A 21,199-nucleotide genomic window follows, 5' to 3' on the forward strand; every position below is an offset into this window, starting at 1 on the left:
CACAACTCTGCCTGGACTCTGCTTTAACAGATTGCGAACTTCATGGCTGGTATGTTTCCCAGACATGACAGAGCTGACATGATATGACATGAAAGCTCACTGCAACAGCAGCTGAAAACTAAACTGGAGGTTTGTCGTGATTGTGCGTGGGATGTTTTACTGTTTCAATATACAGACTTCTATTAACTGATTAAAAACCGCAACTTTCCCACTGTTATTAACCTAAAAGCCCACCAACACATGGTCATATGCCATGTTGATAATTAATTTCCAAAAATCCATTGTTCTAAAGGCTATTGTCACATGGTCATTTATTGTTTACCAGAGAGGGACAGTTTTGGAGCAGTGTTTCTGTCTTTGGCTTTGGATTAATTAGGTGTAAAGTGTGATGTAAAAGAGAAGCAACACCAACACTTCCTTTTTTATGAAAATACTCGGCAAATAAAAAAAACGAGGATCAAATAGAGCAAAATCTTGAATATAGGCCGTGGACCCAATTTTAGTGAAATATAATGGTTAAAAATGGTAACTGGATATTTTTATAGTTTACTCATTAACATTCATATATTTAGTAAATAATCAAAATCGATAATTAATATCCTGCAAACTGTATGTTTTCTTATACATACAAATCTTCATTAATAGCAGATTTGACAAATCACTTGGCTGTCAGAGAGCGGCGACTGACTGGGACAACCTACCGTGATCGTGGAAATTATTAACTTGCGGTCCTCGTGTCTAATTTGATTGGATGGTTTAGTTGGGCGTGCGGCAATTGGATTATATACTTCTCTCTTATTGGCTGAGAAGCCTGGCATTCAGTGTAGAGCGCGTCCTCTTCTCTAAAAGGTAGTCTGAGTGGAGAAAGTAATGAAGATGGAAGGAGGTGATGTTGTTGAATTATTGAGGAGATTTATGGAGTAGCGAAGTGATAGCCGTTTACTCGTCCTAGCGGAACGACGGAGGACGGTGATAGCAGGAAGCTGACAGATAGCATGCCAGTAAGTAAACAGCAACTTCCTCAGTTTGCCTAGAGTCGCCCCTTAGCTGAGCCAGCTAACTAGCTAATCTGTAAGCAACCGTAGTGACAGCTCGAAGTCATTCAGCAAGGCGATATAGAGAGAGTGTGACGGCTCGGGATTAATTTTAGGTCTCTGGCTCATACGGGCTAAAAAATGCTCTGAAGTGAACGGCGGGAGAAAGCTAATGTAATTTTTCCATTGCGCTAACAGTTCACCGGGACAGAAATTCTCGGGTTTTTTTTGTTTTGTTTTTTAAAAAATAGAAGGTGTATAACCAGTATTGAGGGTGTGAGACTAGCTGGTTAGCAGCGCCCAGGAACAGGTAGGATCCTACTTAAATCAACTAAATAATATGATATGACACAGCAGGCGGGGGGGCTTTCCAACTTATCATAGTAACGACATATTCTTTGCTACCATTTTGCTTCTGTCCCATCAGTCGTGGAGGCAGACTTTGTACCTGTCTTTATCCTGTTTGGTAGCAGGTGTGTGCACTTGTTATTCCTCAGGTGATTTGTGTTCGTGACAGGGGAAGAGAAACCACCACAGACGGGCATATTGGATAATGCGTTGTTGGGATTTTTCTAATAGCTGTCATGTGATGCAGCTTTTCTCCACACCACTCGTCCTGTTCTGGGGCTTCCTGTATAGGGGGGGGGGGCTGGTGTGAAGCCACAGAGCCTTGCGAGTACGTGCTCGAAGTACTTGAAGTTTAAAGCTGCTCGTTTTACTTCTCTGTGACCTTCGCAAAAAAAGGCTTCTGCTGTTGTGGCAGTTTTTTGTTTTAGCGTTTAATTCGTTGTTGTCCTTTGCTTACCATATGTGTGTGTGTGTGTTTACCTTTGACCTTAGGCGGAGGCTGTGCCTAGGGTTTGTTGGTTGGGTGCCCTGTCAGTGTAGTGTGTGTGTGTGTGTGTGTGTGTGTGCGCGCGCAGACACAAGTTTAGGCTTGTTGATGTGTGGCACCCATGGCTGCAAGTGTCTTAGGGCTCTTAATGCTTTTTGACAATGAAGCACAGCAGGTCATGGAGCAGAAAGATCGTGCAGGCTCTGCTGTCATCTGGCATCATGGACAGTCGTTTGTGCCAGAGGGCTCATGAAATTTCCTGGCAATTTGAGTGGTGAAAACTGTTGCAGTCTCTTCCATTTTTTTTTATTCTGTATCTTTTGCACACACAGGCATGGCATGGGTTAAGCTGTATTTTGTACTTATAAATGCCATTATATGTAGCACTTGAAAATCAAGCTAATTGTATGCAGGAGGCTACAAGTGAGTTGCCTAACTGTAACAGGATGAGCTGAAACAAAGCATGTGGTGGGGAAAGAAAAGGAAGTGTTAAAAATGGAAGGAAAAACAAAACCCTTATTTTAATCACTTGCTGCGGGAGGATGGAGAATTGGAGGGGCAAGATGAGGGATACATCACTAGCTTAGAGGCAAGAGAGGAGAGCGTAGGCTGCTATAAGAGGATTCCTCGCTGTTGGGTCTCTCTCTCTCTCCCTCAGCAGTGAAAACCACACACAAACCACACACTCTGTTGTCATTTCTACTTAGCTATATGTTTGCATGGATGAAAGAAAATAGAAGCAGAAAAACAGACCTCCGCCTATCCCCTTTCCCCCAAAGCTACACGAAACCTCCTATTGAAGAAGACTTTAGGGGGAGAGCAAGGTGGGAGTCAGTGATGCAACAGAGTTAAGGTAGTCCAAATAAAGAAGATGCCAACAGACAGTGTAAAAGAGAAGTGATATAAACTGAAGAGAGATGTCAAAATAAAATGTTAAAGTCTTCTGAATGGTGTAAATTACTCTTAGCGGGAGGTGGGGTCAAACTGTGAGCTCTGGGCATGATGGAGGCTCTTTCCTGTCTTCCCCTTTTTTGACCACAGTTGCACAACCCTGCCTTTAACTTTGCTTTTACAAACCACAGTGTAGATTAAAGTAGTTCCTTAATAACTTCTGTTTCTGTTCTTGTTTTTTAGTTCCTCTTTTTGATACTAGTTGCTTAGTATAACAGTTAAAGTGTATCTGAAGTCAGGTGTGGGTAATTTGCTACTGTAGGTTTTATTTTACTTTATTACATTCATTTTTATAGTTGTCTTTCATTCCTTTAGCTTTTCTTCCTTGGTGTAGCAGTGTAAGTAGGATTCTCATTGTTTTGCTAAGCAGCAGTTTCTGTAACTAAACCCTGTACCACAGGAAAAAGCAGCTGGGGCAGCTCAGTCACTCTTAAAACCACCCGCTTCGTCATTCTCTTTTCTTCTCCCTTCCATTTAAACGTCCACTCCCATTGGCCTAAACAACTTCCACCAAAAAAAAAGAAAAAAAAAAGGAGGTTCCGATTCCGAAGTATGTGTGTAATGGGAAATGATGTAATCAACAGGCAGATATGTATACACGTGTGTGGGTGTCAGCCTAATTCATTCTCACACTTGGACATGCTTCATCTCTCTCACTCTCTCTGCTCCAGCTCTCCCAGACAGGTATTGTGTGTGTGTGTGTGTGTTCCTTTTCTTTTAAATGTGGCTTTTGTATGAAACCATGTGAAGGAAATACTGGGCTATTGTATGTCTGCCTCAGGTGTTGTGCATCAACGCTGTAAGATCATCAAGCTCACAGCAAGGATTAGAAATGTAAACTCAAAGCCTTTGTTTTATTTATTTATTTATTTATCTATTTATTTATTTATTTATTTATTGTCATTGTCAAGAACAATGAAATTGCGTTTGGGGCTTCCATACAACCCAAAAAAAAGAAGAAAATAATAAATACCCCTTAAAACCCAAGTGTACATATTTAACCCAGTGTGACTCCAATGCAATAAGACAATCCTTAGCAATAATGTTCGTAGAAATTCAGACAAAGACCTGAGAAACATGACAAAATACAACAATGCAATCCATTCAATATTATTGTACTGTGAGATATGATATCAGATATGATAGTTATCTATTTAAGAAAGAGGGGGGGGGGCAGGAGGGGGAAGAGAATAAAGATATGATGCACCAATGCAGACCAGTTCATTGCTATTAAGAAGTTTTGAAAGAAGTCCTTGGAAGGAGGAGTCACAAATAAGCTCATTTAGACTGGCAGCCCAGTGTGTGTCCGTGTGTGTGTTTGTTAGTTCAAGACAGTAGTGTAGGTGTAAAAATCACAGGGAATGAGCTGTCAACTTCTGCTAGCTCACAGGAACAGGTTTTGTCAAACCAGACTTTGAATAAACACACTTGCACAGGCACACTTGTACAATCCATGACACATCCTCTGCTGCTTTCTGCCATGTAGCTGGCTCTGTCAGCTTTTTGCATTTCTATGGTTAAACTACTTAACATGTAGGATATTCCTTGAGCTCGTCTAGGTCACAGGGACATAGCTGTGTATGTACCGTATGTGTGACAGTATCCTTCCTTATCTCATGTGTTTCTCAGAGGCTGAGAGGTTGCCAGGGGCAACAAACATCGACCCCTGATGAAATCTCTGCTTTTATAACCCCCACCAAGGAAGTTTGGCAGTTGGCATGACTGAGTAAAATCTAGCTGTTTCTTATGAAGCTTAGTGAGAAAACTTTCACTGGGTATATTATTTTTAGTTAGTCAGTTTGCAAATAATCCATTGCTGTGCCTCCACATTTCCATGTGAGAAAGTATTGTAATGTTGTAATGAGCATTGTTGTCACAGAGTAATATTTTAAATTACTAATGTTAGATCAGAGGTGTCTGCTCTCTGAATGTGCTTCTAGTGCACCCTGGTGTCGCACTTGTCTTGAGTTATTCACCCCTTGAGATTTCTTTCATACCAAATCACAGATGTCACTATCCCGCTTTTAATTTAGTCATTGATTTCTGCTCTATTTATCTTCCTGGACTGCCCATCTGCAACTCTTCTCCCTTTATCTCACATCTACTTCTTTAGCACATCATCGATTTGTTGCTGTTGCTTGTCAAGCCTGCTCTGCCGCCTTATCTTTGACGCTGGTTTATTCATGTGTTTACTGGTCAGCGTGATTGAGTTGCACAGAGAAAACTCATCAGCTACTGCATCATTTTTGTTCAAGGGTGCTCCCTCCAGTTTGTATTGATTTCTGTCTTGATTAGGGAGCCTGTAATGACACAGAGACCACTAACAAGTTAGCCAGACCTAGATGGAAGGTAAACACCTGCTTAATGACATAATTATGCTCAATAGTGTACTCCCAAGACAATTGCATTTCTATTTTCCTCCACCAGATGATTGAGTCTGCCTGCAGTTTGTTAATAGAGGCTAGAAGTCTTTGAAACAGGTTATTATTTGCTGTGTGCATCTCTGTCTCTTGTGGTTTTAACGTAGTTTCAGATTGAGTTATCATTATATCTGTGTGTGTGCGTCGCTATAGCATAATATTATATGTTGCTTTGCAATATTATATCAATAAAGGGACATCAAATATCAATATTTTATAAAATAAATAAAATTACTCTAAAAATACCCATCTCATGCCAACCATCCTGAGATAACATTAGCCAAGCAAAGTTGCATTAAGTCAGCTCAGCTGAAAAGCCAACACACTTAACTTGACAAAGCTACCTCCTAATTCAGAGCAAGGTAATAGCTGAGTCACATGAGCAAAAGATAAGATGGCAACCTCTTTGCATCTAGAAAAACAATCTTGTCTTTGTTTTTGTTTTTCCCTATATTCTCTGACCTGTTGCAGTTTGTGTTAAGTAAACGGTTACCCAGAGCTTATGAGCGTTTCACATCCACTACCACTTATGATCGCAACTAGGGCAGGGCAATATGGCCAAAAATATTTATCACTATATATATTTGAAAATTTGCGATAATGATATAATTGATGCAAGACAAAATACTTTACAACTCCACAACTTTATTAGTGCAAAAAAAAACCCCATTAATTTATTTTCACTTAAACAAGCAGCTGTTTTTATGTGCATTAAAGCTGTATAAAAATGTAATGGTACAAATACAAATTCCTTGCTGACAGTTTAACCAAAAGGCATTTCCAGTGGAAATGGGCTGACATATCCTGAGCCTAACCATGTATAACAGGGGTGTCAAACTCAAATACACAGTGGGCCAAAATTCAAAACTAGAACAAGGTCGCAGGCTAAAATTAATATTTATTGAAAAATATCTTCCTCCAGATTTAAGAATGAATCTCTTCTTATGGACTCAAACAAGTTTTGCTGAAAAACTGAATGTGGAACAAGCAAAGCTTAATACTAAACAATGTATATATTAGCTGTATAATACCAGTAGGCCAGCTCTAATAGTAATTTGGTATGGCTTCGCGGGCCAAATGTAATTAGGCTGCGGGCCAAATTTGGCCCGCGGGCCAGAGTTTGACACCTATGATGTATAATATCCACAAAAGTTAAAAAGAGGTGCTTTGCAACATGAAACTCCACAGTGCCAAATAAATAAGTCAAATACATATCTTTCGGACCATAAGGTGCACGGGATTATAAGGCGCATTAAGCAAAATAAAGCAGTCAGATAAGTCTACCTTTACTCAACTCATTCTTCTTGCTTCCTCCACTTCTGTACCATTGACTCATTAATGCTGAATTCTCTCACAGCTGCTCTCTTCCCATGTTCTACTGCGTGACTGACTGATAGCCTTGTGTTTAAAATCGGCTTCATACGCATGTCTCTTAACAGGTGCCATTTTGGAGTCCTTATACACATACAATACGGTTATATTATGTTGAAGCGCAGTACGTATTACTCTGTGAGGCTCTTGACTATGGTAGCCGTAATGCTCCGACAATCCATCAAGCGGTGCAGCATTGTAGCTTACCAAAGTTGTACTAAAACATTTTTTGACAGATTTCTGAGCGCTGTGTACCACATAAAATCGGTTTGAGGTCAGTAAGCAAAACAGAATTCATACATAAAGCCCACCAGATTATAAGGTGCACTGTCAATTTTTGAGAAAATTAAAGGCTTTTAAGAGTGCCGTATAGTCCGGAAAATACGGTAATAGCGACGGTCCACTTGCATGTTCTACAAAAAAAATGTGCTTTGGTGGCTATCTGACGGACAAAAACCAAACCAGTTCCACGTATCTGAAGTTGCACGTTTTTACAAACCAATTCTGGTTCATCCGTTTCATTCACTGATCCGCTTTTTCACTTCTCATTCTCCGTAGCCGCTATGCTTTTTCCACCATGTGCGTACCAAAACAAAAGCACTGCGCATGTGCATTTTACCCATATTCTATCGTGATATTTAATTTTCTTGTCATTGTAGCTTGGCTGATAGGAGGCAACCTTTCTGCAAACAGTTGCTGTCTGACTTGGATTGACTAAAATCACTCTCAGAGAGATTGTTTAAGGTTTGAAAATAATTGCTGTCTAATGTATAAATGCAGATGGATATCCAACATGTTGTCATTAGTCTGAATGAGTCTTTGTTAGTGAGCACAACTTGAAGGGACTTGACGCAACAGGCTGTCAGCTGGTTGCATTCTGATTGTATTCCTATAGAACATTAAGGTTGTTGAGCACAAATGTAATCGTTAAATATCAATGTCTGCCTACGCAGACAGCAACATATGTCTGATTTCTGATGATTTATCATAATTAATTGTTACATTATCAGAGAAATTGCATGTAATTGCCATCTTGACGCCATTTATTTGCATGATGATATCAGATTGATTTAGTGAAATGTTGGTATTCCTGGCAATCTCATTATATCGTGATAAATATTTTTGGTCATATCGCCCTGCTCTACTGATAGGTCAGTACTGTAGATTTCTGGATCACTGTTATAAAATGGCAAGAAATAATAAGCCATGTTGTGAACATGACCCATGTTCACGTTTGTGCATGAAGATGAGAGAAGCACAGGGAGGATTTTAAAGCACAGGGTTTTAATAAAAAAAAAAAAAAAACAGACAAAGGGAGCTTGAAAAGGTCTTTCATATACAGTTTATGAAATAACTGAATTAAAAGCCTGTCACGTCTTCATCACACTGGTTAAATGACACAGACGCAACAGAAAAATGGTGATCAACAAGGCCGATATCGGCTGATGCCAATGTTCACCTGGCGCGTCCATGAGTCCTTGGTATGCTGATCCTATCTTGAACTACGTGAGTCATAAAGTTGAAAAGATTAACAATGTATGACTGATGCGTCATTTGACTGGAAAAAAAATTGACCTGAGTGTTGATTTGAACATGTTATTCATTCATGTTTTGTTTTGTTTTTTTCCAGCCTCCTGTTTTGTAACAGTTTCTGTCACATGTTTCTGCGAAGGCTACTTGTAAGTTGAGCTGGCTACTTCCTTATTTGGCTCTTTGGAAATTATAAATGGCCTCTGTTCTCCATTTCTAACTGGTTATTAGACATATTTATTGATGTGGTTTCAATGACAAGAATAATCTGCATATTAAGGGTGGTCTGACTTCTTCCTCTTAGTATTACTTAATTGCGTGTATCCTTCAATGTTGAGCTGATTTGACTCTTAACCCTTTTCCATTGTCTCTACATTATTATTCTTTCTGTGTATCTTGTTACTGACCATGCATCAAACTTTGTCACTGCAGTTTCTTCCTGCTGCTGGGATTGAAGGCAAATATATCACATAGATAGGCGGCAAGGCTGGCAGCTGGTGATTGTAGCTTTCACGTGTCTTTTTCTGGAGCCATATGATGCAGATGACATGCCCCAGACGCCAGTGTGGACACAGTAGTTGGGTTAAAAGTGATTCTGTAGGAGGAGGAAGAAGTCCTCTGACAAGTCTGACTCATCCTCAGTGTAATCACACTCTTTATTTTGTTACTCAAGTTAGTCTGCCATTAAACAGCATATGCTGGCTGTCCTCGTTGTCCTCATCAGTGTTAAAGAGCAGAACAACAGGCTACCACAAAGGACTAATTTCTGTAAATGGAGGCTATTCTGCGTTATAATCCTTCCACATTTTATGAGTCACTGGCTCCCCTCCCCCCTCGTCATTCCTGTCATTGGTGGAGTCCATAAATAGACACCTGGCTGCCATGAAGGGACCAAGCACTGAAGTAATACAAAAAGAAGCATTTGAATGGATGAAAAAGGCATCTGGAGGCAGAGAGCATGAGGAAAGAGAAATGATGTGTGGGAGGATAAGTGGATGGGTAAAAGAGGGACAGGGAAAGGAAGGCACAAAAATCAAATAACTATTTTTTTTTAAATTACCATTTTATGCTATTTGTGCTTGTTGGGAGATTTTCTGATTAATATCTGTCCAATAATCTATAGAATGTGGGTTTTGTATTTATTTTAAAGAGTATTTTCTTTAACAGAATATGTTGCGTAATGTTACCTTTCAAAGCCAGCCTTCTACCTGAGGTGAAAGTAAAGACATTTTTAATAACCGCTTGTGTATCTTTTAATCTAAGAAGTGAAACATTGGAGTAGTGTTAAATTGAAAATATGCCATCTTCCCTGCACCAAATTTTAGCACATTTTTCTGTGTGACGGGTATGAGCATAAAAGGACTCTTTCCTTCCCTGTTTTTCTTTTTCCTCAGCCTCTTTCACCAGACATACCAAACATGGAATTTGAGTCTGCATTCAACAGTCAATTTAGCCTTGTACTTGCAGTCTCAGAGTGCGCACACAACACAGGCACCATTCACTGAAAACACAGGATTCATCAGAGAGGCACAGAGGTGGTATCTGGCCTGCCATGGTCTTACAGTGATAGTCACACTGTAGATTTGGTTAAGGGGTCGTCAACATGTACATATGTGTTGCTCCAGTGATACAAAAAAAATGTGACATTTAAGAAGTAAATATTTAAATGTGATTTATGCAGATGCCTCTAAAGAGGATGGTGTTAGGCAGACTCTCACTATTGGTTCATTAGAAAACTGCTGCAGGGATTTCCATCACATTAATGGTCATTGTTAAAATTGAGTTTTTCCTTCTGTAGCGCCTGTTCAGCAAGTATCTGCATTCAGCCATGCCATATTTCTTATTCTCGTCAGTGCTTGAAAAGAGAAGCCAGCCAGGTTTCTCTGTGTGGGTGATTTATGATTTTTATTTATTTATTTTTTTCGATTTGTAAGCCTAAGTTGAGAAGGCGGCGCCTGCAGAGGTGTGCATCTGGAGAGCAGTGAGCGGGAAGGAGAGACTTACTGTTTGATGTGTAACAGAATTTTTCTTTTTTTTTTTTCTTTTTTTTTCTGAAAGTTACCAAAAATAAAAAAGAAGGCTGATAGATTTAGTGGAGCTTTGTTCAAGTGTGGACTGTTTGTATGTGTTCTGTATATTTGCGGTCATAAATGTTAACATTTATTATGCAGAGTGTGTGTTTTTGTTTGTTTTTGTTTTAATCAGGGTTTCTTTTTCCTTTTTATTTTATTTTCTTTTATTTTTTTTAGGTAGAGGTAACTCCACTGCAGATGAAGGAACATGTTGGCTATGGACCAAGGAGTGGTGGAGGAATGGCTGTCAGAATTTAAGGTAAAGCTTCATTTTCTGTATGAAAGTGTTTGTTTGGGCAGGGGAAAAAAATACTAAAAAAGTCATTTACCTGTGATCTGTATACAGTACATACTCTGCTTCTTATTATTGACAGGATTTATTTCACACATAAACAAACACACTTTGAAGTGCTTCGCTACCAGAAAATTGCACGCTCCTACTCAAATATGAGCATTTGCTGTTAGGTGACCAGTACTAGAGCTGCGGCTTAGTGACGAATATTAATGAAGGAGCAGATGAGATTTTTTTTTTTTTTTTTTTTTTCTCTCCTGTGTGAATGTGTGAGGACCAATCTGCTGTCATGTCTGTAAAGTTGGCCTAATATAACCAGCTCAGTGTGACAGACAGTGATTGTGGTTAAAGAAGCTGTCAGGGTCTCTGCAGGATTTCACTGCTATTAAAACGTCATTTCAGAAGCAGCAAAACCAGACTATCAGTCTGCTTTGCTGCTAAATGGCAGATTTTATTAATAAAAATAAAAAAAGCAATGATATATATATTTTCTTTTTTTTGCAAATCAGTGTAAATAATATGAATTTGTGTTTGTCTTTTCAGTGTTTGCTTTTCAAACTGAAATGCTGTAAGACCTAAATGTGTAGCATGTTAAACTTCAGCTGGTTACATATGTGTTTCAGACCCTTCCTGACAGTGCCGTCTCCACCTATGCTGCCTCACTAAAAGACAAAGGTGCCCTGGTCCCTGCACTTTACAAGGTCATCAGAGAGAACTACAGTGACGTATGTAGATATAAATCTTTTATTAACTTGAAAATTAGATTGTAAAAGTTTGACCACCCAACCTTTAACCAGTACTTAGTATTTAGTCATGTGTTCAGTCCGACCATTTACCTGCTTTGTTTTTGTTATTGTTATATTTTTGCTCAGGCTTGATAATCTTGTGTTTATGGATGTGTCAGATTTGCAAACACACTGCGTCCCTCAAGCAGTGCTGTGTTTATACCCTGATCTTATCGTTGAACCGTAGATGCTAGTTGCAAAATTTGTTGCAAATGAGTTGGCAGTTCTTGTCTCGTGATTTTTACTTTGTTTTTTATTTTAAATGTTGTGGCCTAATTGTATGCCATGTGTTTTTTCTCTTTTGGATATGTGTCCCATGCAGTTACTAGAGCCAGTGTGTCACCAGTTGTTTGAGTTTTACCGGAGCGGTGAGCCGCAGCTGCAGCGTTTCACGCTACAGTTCCTGCCAGAGCTCCTGTGGAGCCTCCTGTCCGTCAGCGCAGCCAGAGACCCCCACACCTCCGGCTGCATCGAGGCCCTGCTGCTAGGCATTTACAACCTGGTGAGGGAGAGGGTGAAGCACTTGTTGCAGTTGTTTTCTAGTTGCAGAGATGAAGCTCACTGGTGATCGGTTTTATTTATTTTTTACTAGAGGTGAGCTGCTCTGGTTGACGGCAATAAAATGTATCTAGTGTTTTAAGTGCACAGTAAGGAAAAACACTAGAAAAGTCCTTGATCCTTACCAAGTGGAAATTATCATGCAATTTGCCAACAAAGAGGACTTAACTGCTCAACTATTTCAGGGATCTGCGTCATGAGTTTTGAAAGATTACTTTCTGCCCTTTCTGCCATGTTAGACAGCCGTGACAGGAAATACGGGGGAGGAGTGGTGGAAACAGTGACTTTGCACATATACACTGATGGACAGCACCTTGCAAATGCCTTTTTTCATTTGCAGATAGATGGGAGTATTAGAAGTGATTAAAGTTTGAGTTGTATTTCATCCTTTTCAGCTCCGAGTGATCTATCAGCAAAGTCCACTGTCTCCTCACTTCCTCTCTGAATACCAGAATAGGTCAGCTGTCACTCAACATACTGGCTGGTTCCCATTAATCTGTTTGACATTAACATGCACATAGAGGGGCACCAAAACCCCGCGGTTTGTGCCTGTGTGAGCACGCATGCATACATATGAGTGCACACCAACAAAGTGTCAGTAGGGAAATGAGACCCTCAGGTTTATACACAGCCACCCACACATGACGGATGACTGTGCTCGAAGAGATCAGCACACGCTCTTTAGAGGTTTGAGGGCAGACGCAGATGGAAAAAGGGCTTTTTTATTTTTGCTTTCGCCCACATAAGTTTTCCCTCTTCCTGTCTTTCTCTTTTACAGGAAATAGTTGATAAGGATGGACAGAGTAAGGTGTTATCTTTTACCGTCCCTTCCCTCTCCAAACCCTCAGTTTACCATGAGGTGAGTGTATCCTTCATTCAAAGTTGTGCCAGGGTTGTTTCTGCAGAAATGTACTTACATAAACTGTATCCACCTCTAGCCTTCAACTATTGGCTCCATGGCCCTTACCGAAGGAGCTTTAGCTAACCATGGGCTGAGCAGAGTGGTGTACAGCGGGCCTCACCTCCAGAGAGAAACCTTCACAGCACAGAACAGGTAAGACAGTCATGCTGGTTTTAAAATGTGCTTTACCTGTAGCAGGATGTCAGTCTGTTCGTTTTCAAAGTGGCAGCAAACACCAGCTAATTAACAAAATAAGAATGCACATAAAGGAAGATGGAAAATCTGATCAAAAAAGGTACTTTTACTTATTCATTTGTGAATGCATGCTTTGTATTATAGCCTAAAAAGGACATATTACCTTTAATAACAAACTGGCTAAAACAGATTCATGATGACTTGTGTACTGATGGGGAATTAAGCTGCTGCCATGGTTTTTATTTTAGGGTAGCTTCAGCTGTGGCCTGTGGCAGTTGTCTCTGCCTTGTTACATTTAAACTTGTTATATTGCCATTAGGGTTTCTTAAATTATTCTAACTGAGATGAAAGACTGGCGGCCATGTTGGCCTGAACTGAACGTCCTCTGCCTTAACCATTTTTAATTTTAACAAATCGCTTGTTTTCCAGTAGGAGAATTCTTATTAGACAAAAAAGTGGTGCATTTAAAGATCCCACACAAATATTATGAATGTTTTGGTTCTTGTTATCCTAATCCTATCATATCCTGTACAGATGGAATTTCAGGTTTTAAGATTTTGGTGTGTCTTGCGTAACGTGCCATTTCAAGGGTTTGTTTGTGTTATTGAGATTTGAGGTGCTGACCTTCCTCCTGCTTTGCTACAACGCCGCTCTCAGCTACATGTCCTCCACCTCCCTGCAGTCCCTCTGCCAGCTCAGCTCCAGGTAAAATATATAAACACACACACGCCCACGAGCATTAGCATTTGTGGGTCACTACAGCTGGGTCAGACGCACACAAACTGCTTTCCAACTTTATAGCTTGTGTTGCTGAAGTTCTAGGTAATATTTTATGGAGGCAACTTACAAACACACACCCACACACGCATGCGCGCGCACACGCGCGCACACACATACACACACGTTTGCAAGTTGCTGCTTATCTGATCCTCTTATAGACTTTGCTGCCAGAGAGAGCCAAGATATCGCTATTTGGCAAAGAGCTGCAGTGTACACACATCCCAGCTCAGTAATCTGAGCATTGGTCTGCTGAGCTAAAGAGAAGTCATCGGCCTCGATTTCTGCCTAACTGTTTGCTGTGTTAGCAGCGCTGTACAATGCATAAAGCTTCTAATATACGGTACAGGTGTTACCTCATGCTTTTTGACTCCTCTGAAGCTTGTTAGATGCATGGTGTGTGGGGGTGTGGGTGTGGTTTAACTTAGAATCTTGCTTGGTGAGTTTCACATCAGCTCAGCTCGCCACACAGTTAAGTAAATGGCTTTAATGGTGCTGCAGCTAAGTGGCCCACTGGAGTGGTTTCTCTGCTTCCATTCTTACTCATCTAAACCTCTCTAATGTGTTTTTATTGGTTATCTACCAGGGTGTGTATTTGTGGTTACCCACGGCAACAGATGCGGCGGTACAAAGGCATTAACGCACGGCTCACAGTCACATCAGAGTTCCTGGTTCAGCTCATCACAGGGATCCACTACGCCTTGTGAGTACAAACGCACACGGCAGCACACAGTGAAAGTTCTCATGGCGTCACAATGTCAAAGTTGCGTTGTTAAAAAGATTCCACAGAGATTGGGTACAGGAAGCTCCTGATACTCGTTAAGATAATTAGTGCAGACAGTTTATGTTCCAAGCTTACATTTTATAAGTGATGTGAAAACGTAATTACAATCTTTTCTGTTGTCTCAGCTAATTTCTTTAAATTGTACTTATTTCAGCATGTCAGATTAAAATAAAATGATAATAACAATAATCCCTTAATCTGTTTTAGACTAACAAACTGTGTGTGTGTGTGCGTGTGCGCATGTGTGCGCACATTTCTGCTCCTGTGTAGGTGTAATGGTGAAGTTGACCTGGGATCCAAAGCACTGGATGACGTTCTGTATCGAGCCCAGCTAGAGTTGTTCCCCGAAGCCCTGTTGGTGGGTGCAATGATATTTTTCTGCCACTATCACACCTCCTCTAAGTGTGTGTCTGTGTCTTTAAGTGTAAGAGAGAGGGGAGAGCATGTGATGGTTGTGCACATGCTGGCTTCTGGTTTTGTTTCATGCACGGCACAGTATACGGCATTGTCTTGGTGTGTGTGTGTGTGTGTGTGTGTGTGTCAGTCAGAGTGCAAGCAGAGTGTAATCCCACGAGATTATTTACATGCTTTCCACTCTGCTCCGTTAAGCTATAATCCTTGCGGCCCAGGGAGTAGAGGATTGAACCCGCACTTACAGTATTACTACACAGTTCAAGGTGTGCTCCTTCACAACAATCAAAACAAACAGCATTTACACTCATATTAGTAACAGTGGTGATGGTTTATTTTATTTTTTTCCCGTGTAAAGGAGTTGCACATGTGATACTGTGGAAAGTTTAAAATGTCAATTTTGTGTTGTCGGTTTCTGTGTTGCAAGTGGAATACACCAGGTGGCTGCTAGCTTAGCGTGCCGTGGTGGCGTGTCCCTCATGAGACCAGTGTGCCGAAGCCTCACAGACAAAAGACATGTTGTGTTGTGATTATGAGTCTTTCTGCCGTGTGTTACGTGCTCGGCTGTTAGGAGATTATTAGTGCAAGTGCCCCGTGAGGAGCACTAGGAACAAAGATTATTGTATAAAGACTTGTGAAATCCATTTCAGTGTGACACACAAGTCTTTGTTTTCCTTCTTTTTATTTTGCTTCTTCCGTTACTTAATTCCTGCATGTCTACTATGTGCAAGTGAAATTATTGATGAGATGTTGTTGGATTAGCCACTTGACAGAACATCAGCGTGTACTTCATGTCCATCCTGTGCTTGGTTGATGGGGTCAATTTTCTAATGTGGTTGAAGCAGGGATGCTCTGACATAGTGTCTGAATATCATATGTTGGCTGATATTGGTCACCAGGAGCAGAGCTTCTCCTGTTTCACATCAGGTTTTTGTTGGCTAAGTGAAATACTTAAAACTGATTTATTATTATTATTATTATCATTATTATTACTATTATTATTATGTTAAGTAGAATAAGTTAGTATCAACATCAGCTATCAGCCCAATTGAAGGCTCGGTGTGTATACATCCTAAGTTGTGCTTGCTATACATTGGTACTGTTTTATTTTTTTGGTTTTTGGTTGTTGTTCCCAATAAGGGAAAAAAGATATGGAAATGAAAGTAGAAACTTTCTGTAATTTTTGGAGCTGTAAAATGGCATACACTTATAATATCGACAGCTTTGTAACTTAGCTTAAAAACTCTAAATTTGGCAGTGCACAGTAAATCCTCGGCACTTGATCTTGCATAAAAACATAATTATAGTAAACACTTTTAAAATGGTAAAAATTCTGCTTATGTTATTTTTGCACTAATGCAAATTCGCACTAGCTTTCGATAACAGTTAGTTGTAGTAAAGCTGCTTCAGAGTTTTATGCCACCTGAGCCTGAATGCAACATGAGACTGCTGTATTCTTCCATCAGTCTCAGTTCACTTCATACTAAGATTAGTGTGTGTAAAGATGTTGGGGCATAAATCCTTTTTTTTTTTTTTTAAATATAAAAAAATGTCTGAATACAGCTGGTGTTAAGTGTAACAGGTGTCTGACTAATGGTTAACCATGACCTGGGACATAAATTTACCATTGCCTTCATAAACCATAACTCTCTTTAAACCCAGAAATTTTAAACATTACCTAAAAATAAAACTTGAACTTTGAAACCTAAAAGAGCAAACATAGACAACAGGCTGTAGTTTGTCTATGAACTTTATTACATTGTTAGATGATTGTAATAATATAACGACATCTGCTGTGCAGCTAAGGAAGCTTTCTGGCAGAATTGGAATCAATTGAACTATAATTAAATTTAAATTTAAAATCTATAATAAAATTATTGGTTTTTGGGTTATTTTTCCATCTTGATGGGTGCATAATTTCAGTGTGGCCTTCATCTGTGTGCTGGCTTCTTGAACTATGCACTCAGTCATCAGAACTTTGAGAACCCCCATGATCTAAGGCTCAATGTCTTTCTCCTAAAATGTGTTACAGAGTAATAGACTGAACTGTGAAGCAGTAAATGTGTGATTCTTGTTATCTCCAGGTGGGTAACGCCATTAAGTCATCACTGCACAGTGCAGCACTGAAAAGCAACAATAAGGAGGGTGCGCGGAGTATTCAGGTGGAGATCACACCTACCTCCTCGAGGATCTCCCGCAACGCTGTTACCTCCCTCTCGATCAGGGGACACCGCTGGAAGAGACATGGTGAGACGCATACACAGGCCTAACGCAAACTTGCCAAACAAGAGTTCCTACACGCTTCTCTCATGTTTTAAAAGAAAAAGGTAAAACCAACAAATGAATTTAACACCAAAGGAGAGAGCAAGAGGTTTAGATCTCATCATGCGCTTTCCCCTTTTTCACTGTGTGACAGTCGACGTGTTGTTGTCATCCCTCATGGAGCCCCTCAATATCATAGATTGCCCATCCTCAGCTTTCTAACTAGTGCCGTCCCTCTCCGTCTTAGAATCTGCTCATTGAAAACCACTGCTTCCTGTCTGATTTCTGAGAATACTCTTGAGATGCTGGCAGCACAGGGACAGAACAGCCTGCCAGGCAGACAGATTCAGCATGCCACATAAATCAGATCAGACAGAGTGCAGGTAGTGTTTTTAAAGTAGGATACTGGTGGAAAATTTGTGTGTGCTTATCTTTTGTGCAGTTTCAGCCTTGTGCCGAAGACTTTTATTAATATTATAATGACCACAGAACAAATGAATCAGACTTCCATTACCCTCTAGAGTAAATGATGGCAGCCTCTTTGTGGTGCAGAATTAGGAGAGGGCTGTTCTCTTTTCCCAGTGTAGCTACGTCTGGGTAAATTACAGCCTTGAGCTAGTTTAATAAGTAGGTTTCACATTGAGTCTAACGCCTGCTTTTTCTGTCACAGATCGTACTTTTGTGAGTGTTTTTATATAGCAGATGGAGGAAAACGGTATTAAGTATTCATTTATTTGCGAGGATGCACAGTGATCTATGAACAGTATTATTTCATTTGAGTGCTGTGTTCGTATTCACTCCCATTTAGCATGTACGTTGACCATGTGTTATGTTCTGATCACTATGATTTGTTTTTTATTTTTATTTTTCTGCCATTACATTGATTACCTGTTTGTCTCTGTGTTTTTTCTGTTGTCTGTGATCTTTTTTTTTTTTTTTTTTTTTTGCAACCTTTTTTGTTTTTCATGTACCTCTGCATGAAATGTGCATGTGCGTGCGTGTGTCTATATGTTTGTGTATTGTTTCACTACCCCGTCCATGCACCCACCCACCAGCAGAGAACCAGGAGGTGTGTGTAGACGGTGAAGCTGCGGTGGGGGGCGTGGCCATCCCAGAGATCAATGTAACGGGCGTGAGCGGTGATCGAATGCCCAACGGGGACTCCCTGCGGCCACGCCCCGATGGCCGTTCCCCGGCAGACGGCGACATGATGGGTGCCACCTCTGAGGTCAGCATGGACCCCCGAGGTCATGACTCCAGCATACGTCTGGAGGTCAGGAGGCAGAAGTCTGTGAGGCGAATGGTGGAGAATGAGGGGTCTGGGTCAGCCTCCACAGGGAGGAACCAGTACTAAGGTCCTACCCCTCCTTCCCCTTGCCCCACTCATGGGGTAACCTAGGTAACCAATTGTGGGGTCGTGGTCTAAAAAAGCTGCATGATCTTTTTTTTTTCTTTTCCCCCCCTTTGTACCTGTTTGCGTTGGGTTCTACCCTCCTCTCACTGTGCTGCTCCTCTCATCTGTCTATTAAGCATCATTCATTTTTACTCTCTCCTTTGTGGCTAAAGCTTCTTCATAAAGATCTCCTGCTGGAATTTCTAAAGGGCAAATGAATTATTTAAGATGCCACTGAATAACAGATCGATAACCTAATAAAAAATGCATTAAAGTCAAAGGAATGACATGTGCTTATGATGAGCGAGTTGATGACATTAAAAGCAGAGCATTAATCAGAGAGGGGAATAGTAACGGTGTTAAAATGAGACTTTCCTGATCAGTGAAGGTCACCCCAAAAGCCTATACTCACTGTTAAGTCATGATGACCTTGAATAAAAAGACCTAGATATCTTTGTTAGCATATCGAGGAAACTCCTGTGTTTTCGCCGCAGTTATCAGAGACCTTCTTGGTCTGTTTGCCTCGACACATTACCCCAGGTTGCACCTGGTCACAGATTACTTCCTTCTGACTGGTAGGTAGGAACTGAGAAACGATACGTTGGTCTTGAATTATGTGCTTTCGCCATATTTAAATTTAGAATCCAATGAGTGCATATTTGTTTTGAAGAGGTTAAATCTGAGCACGAAAGTAAGTGTAACAAGACCTGCTTATCTGTTTTTCAGCTGTTCTGGTGTTTGTGTCACAGTGGTAGCATCAGATTAGAAATGTGTGTTTGTGAAGGTGGTTGGAAGCTCACACACAGTTGTGGATGCATGAATTCAAGAAAACAGGAAAAGTTTTCTTGTGTATTTAGAGTTAGTGAAGAGAGAAAAAATATTTAGGGTGTGCCTTGGTTTGCTTCCCTTACTTTCCCTTCATGGTCTTTCATAGGTTTTGCTCTTAGATGCTGTCCTTTCCTGCTTTTGGGATCAAACATGCACTCCTCTGCCACTAAATTACTGACCGTTGTCTCACAGAGCTGCTGGGTCTCTCAACCTGTGTACTGTACCCTGACTTACTGTTTCTGGTCAGGTGGTGAAAGATTGCAGTGTGAGGTCGCCACCTGCTGGACAGTGATGGACCTCCTCTGTCATCCAGCAGCATGATATTGCGCAAAATTCAAACAAGCCTCTAAAGGATTGAATGGATTAGACTGGATGACAGATGAGGTTCTTCACTTTTGACACGTGTGCCGTTTTCTCATGTTTCTCTTGTTTCCTCTCCCCTTGTCTATCTCACAGACGCAGTGGATCTGGGTTCCCCGGATGAGCTGATGGATATTTCGGAGGTGGATGAAGGGGTTTGGCCAGGTGGCGCGGGGCCTGACATGACCCCACCCACCATCACTATCAGCAACAGTGTCACAACATTGAACCTGGGGGCCAAAGCCATGAAGAAGTGTCGGCTTGGCGGGCGGACCAGCAAGGACAAGGACAAGGAGGCGGGCCCTCTGATGCCAGGCCGGGCCGCCAGCGAGAACGCAGAGCTGTCTGTTAAGCGGCTAACGCTCACTTCCAGCCAATCGGTTCCCAAAGCGGGAGCCCTCACCAGCCTGACGCGCACCGCCAGCGCCGTTTTCTCACGCTCCTTTGAGCACGTGGCCAGCGGCAATGCCCCTCCCTCAAGCAACCACACCACCTCCGAAGCCGGCCGCTACTCCTGCAGCCTGCAGGAGGAAGGCTTGGCGTACTTGAGTCCAGCGCCAAATCACACACAGCGCTCCCCCAGCATTAGCGTTCATCTCGGCTCTGACCTTTGAACTCAAGTGTGACTCTTGACTCGTCTCTGATCCTGTGACCCCATACCTGTGACCTGGAACTCCAAGCCATGCTAACTGCAGTTGACTGCAAAAGAAACACTCCAGCTGTTTCCCCCTTGTCACTCCATTTTTTTTTTATTATCTCACCCCCCCCCCCCCGGTGTCTTTAACTCTGTGCTGTGAAATGCCGAGCGCAGTCAGAGGCACGAGGACGCCGCTTACAGCTTTGTCTGACTTTTAGCAGTGCGCTCATGACCTGGACATAACTGTGGTTGTAAACGAGCGTGCTTAAAATTCAAAATCACTAAGAAACTATGTGGAAAAGTACTTCAAAAGTGATCTAATCTGTATTTGTTGCCCTCTGCATGGCTTTTCCATACATCCATCCTTACCGCCCAGGTTTGTTAAAGGGCACATGTTGAGTGCGCGAGCATGTTTGTGAGTGAGTGTGTGTGCGTTGACTTTATCTGTACGTACAACTGTTTTTAGATAAAAAGGCTGCTGATTGATGAAGTGAAATAGTTGATTCTCCTAGTTGGAACACTGTTTCTACTACTTTTATAAAAAAAAATAATGATTATAATAATGGATTCCTTCCCATAGCAATACAAAACTGTTCTATTCAGTGGGTTTTTTTTTTTTTTTGGTTTTTTTTTTTAATATTTTGGGCTGTTTACTGAATCTTCCTTCTGTTGGCACTTATCAGAAGTTATGCCTGTGCTTTATTCGTCCTAAAGAGAAACAAAAAACCTACAACTAAAACATTAAAAATCAACCAGTATGATAAGAATCTGGTCTTTATGTTTACAATCACACAGTATTCTCA

General features: G+C 41.0%; 1 protein-coding gene across 8 annotated transcripts; it reads left to right on the forward strand.

The window, feature by feature from the left end:
• The first annotated feature begins 820 nt into the window (after positions 1-820).
• Positions 821-20,944, forward strand: hycc1 (hyccin PI4KA lipid kinase complex subunit 1). 8 transcript variants are annotated; one of them, XM_080296340.1, is made up of 13 exons: positions 855-1,001; positions 8,242-8,290; positions 10,391-10,472; positions 11,129-11,230; positions 11,613-11,792; positions 12,627-12,707; positions 12,787-12,902; positions 13,554-13,649; positions 14,308-14,424; positions 14,776-14,863; positions 17,001-17,163; positions 18,234-18,577; positions 19,856-20,944. In XM_080296340.1, exons 3-12 carry the CDS (start codon positions 10,422-10,424, stop codon positions 18,530-18,532), a joined length of 1,293 nt encoding a protein of 430 aa, XP_080152466.1. In that variant the 5' UTR covers positions 855-1,001; positions 8,242-8,290; positions 10,391-10,421; the 3' UTR covers positions 18,533-18,577; positions 19,856-20,944. The 8 variants fall into 8 exon arrangements, with proteins under 8 accessions (XP_026011306.1, XP_026011307.1, XP_026011302.1 ...); XM_026155521.2 differs by lacking the exon at positions 8,242-8,290 and having other exon boundaries at positions 821-1,001; XM_026155522.2 differs by lacking the exon at positions 8,242-8,290 and having other exon boundaries at positions 842-1,001; positions 18,237-18,577.
• Positions 20,945-21,199: the final 255 nt, after the last annotated feature.

Source organism: Astatotilapia calliptera, chromosome 22 (assembly GCF_964374335.1).
Source record: "Astatotilapia calliptera chromosome 22, fAstCal68.1, whole genome shotgun sequence".
NCBI classification, from domain to species: domain Eukaryota; kingdom Metazoa; phylum Chordata; class Actinopteri; order Cichliformes; family Cichlidae; genus Astatotilapia; species Astatotilapia calliptera.

Bases quoted from the DNA above. Each gene is read 5' to 3' on its own strand.
- hycc1 (XM_026155517.2), top strand. From the start codon at position 10,422: ATGTTGGCTATGGACCAAGGAGTGGTGGAGGAATGGCTGTCAGAATTT. The intron at 11,793-12,626 runs GTGAGGGAGAGG...TCTCTTTTACAG, and splicing joins TGCTAGGCATTTACAACCTG to GAAATAGTTGATAAGGATGG. The intron at 12,903-13,553 runs GTAAGACAGTCA...TGTGTTATTGAG, and splicing joins ACCTTCACAGCACAGAACAG to ATTTGAGGTGCTGACCTTCC.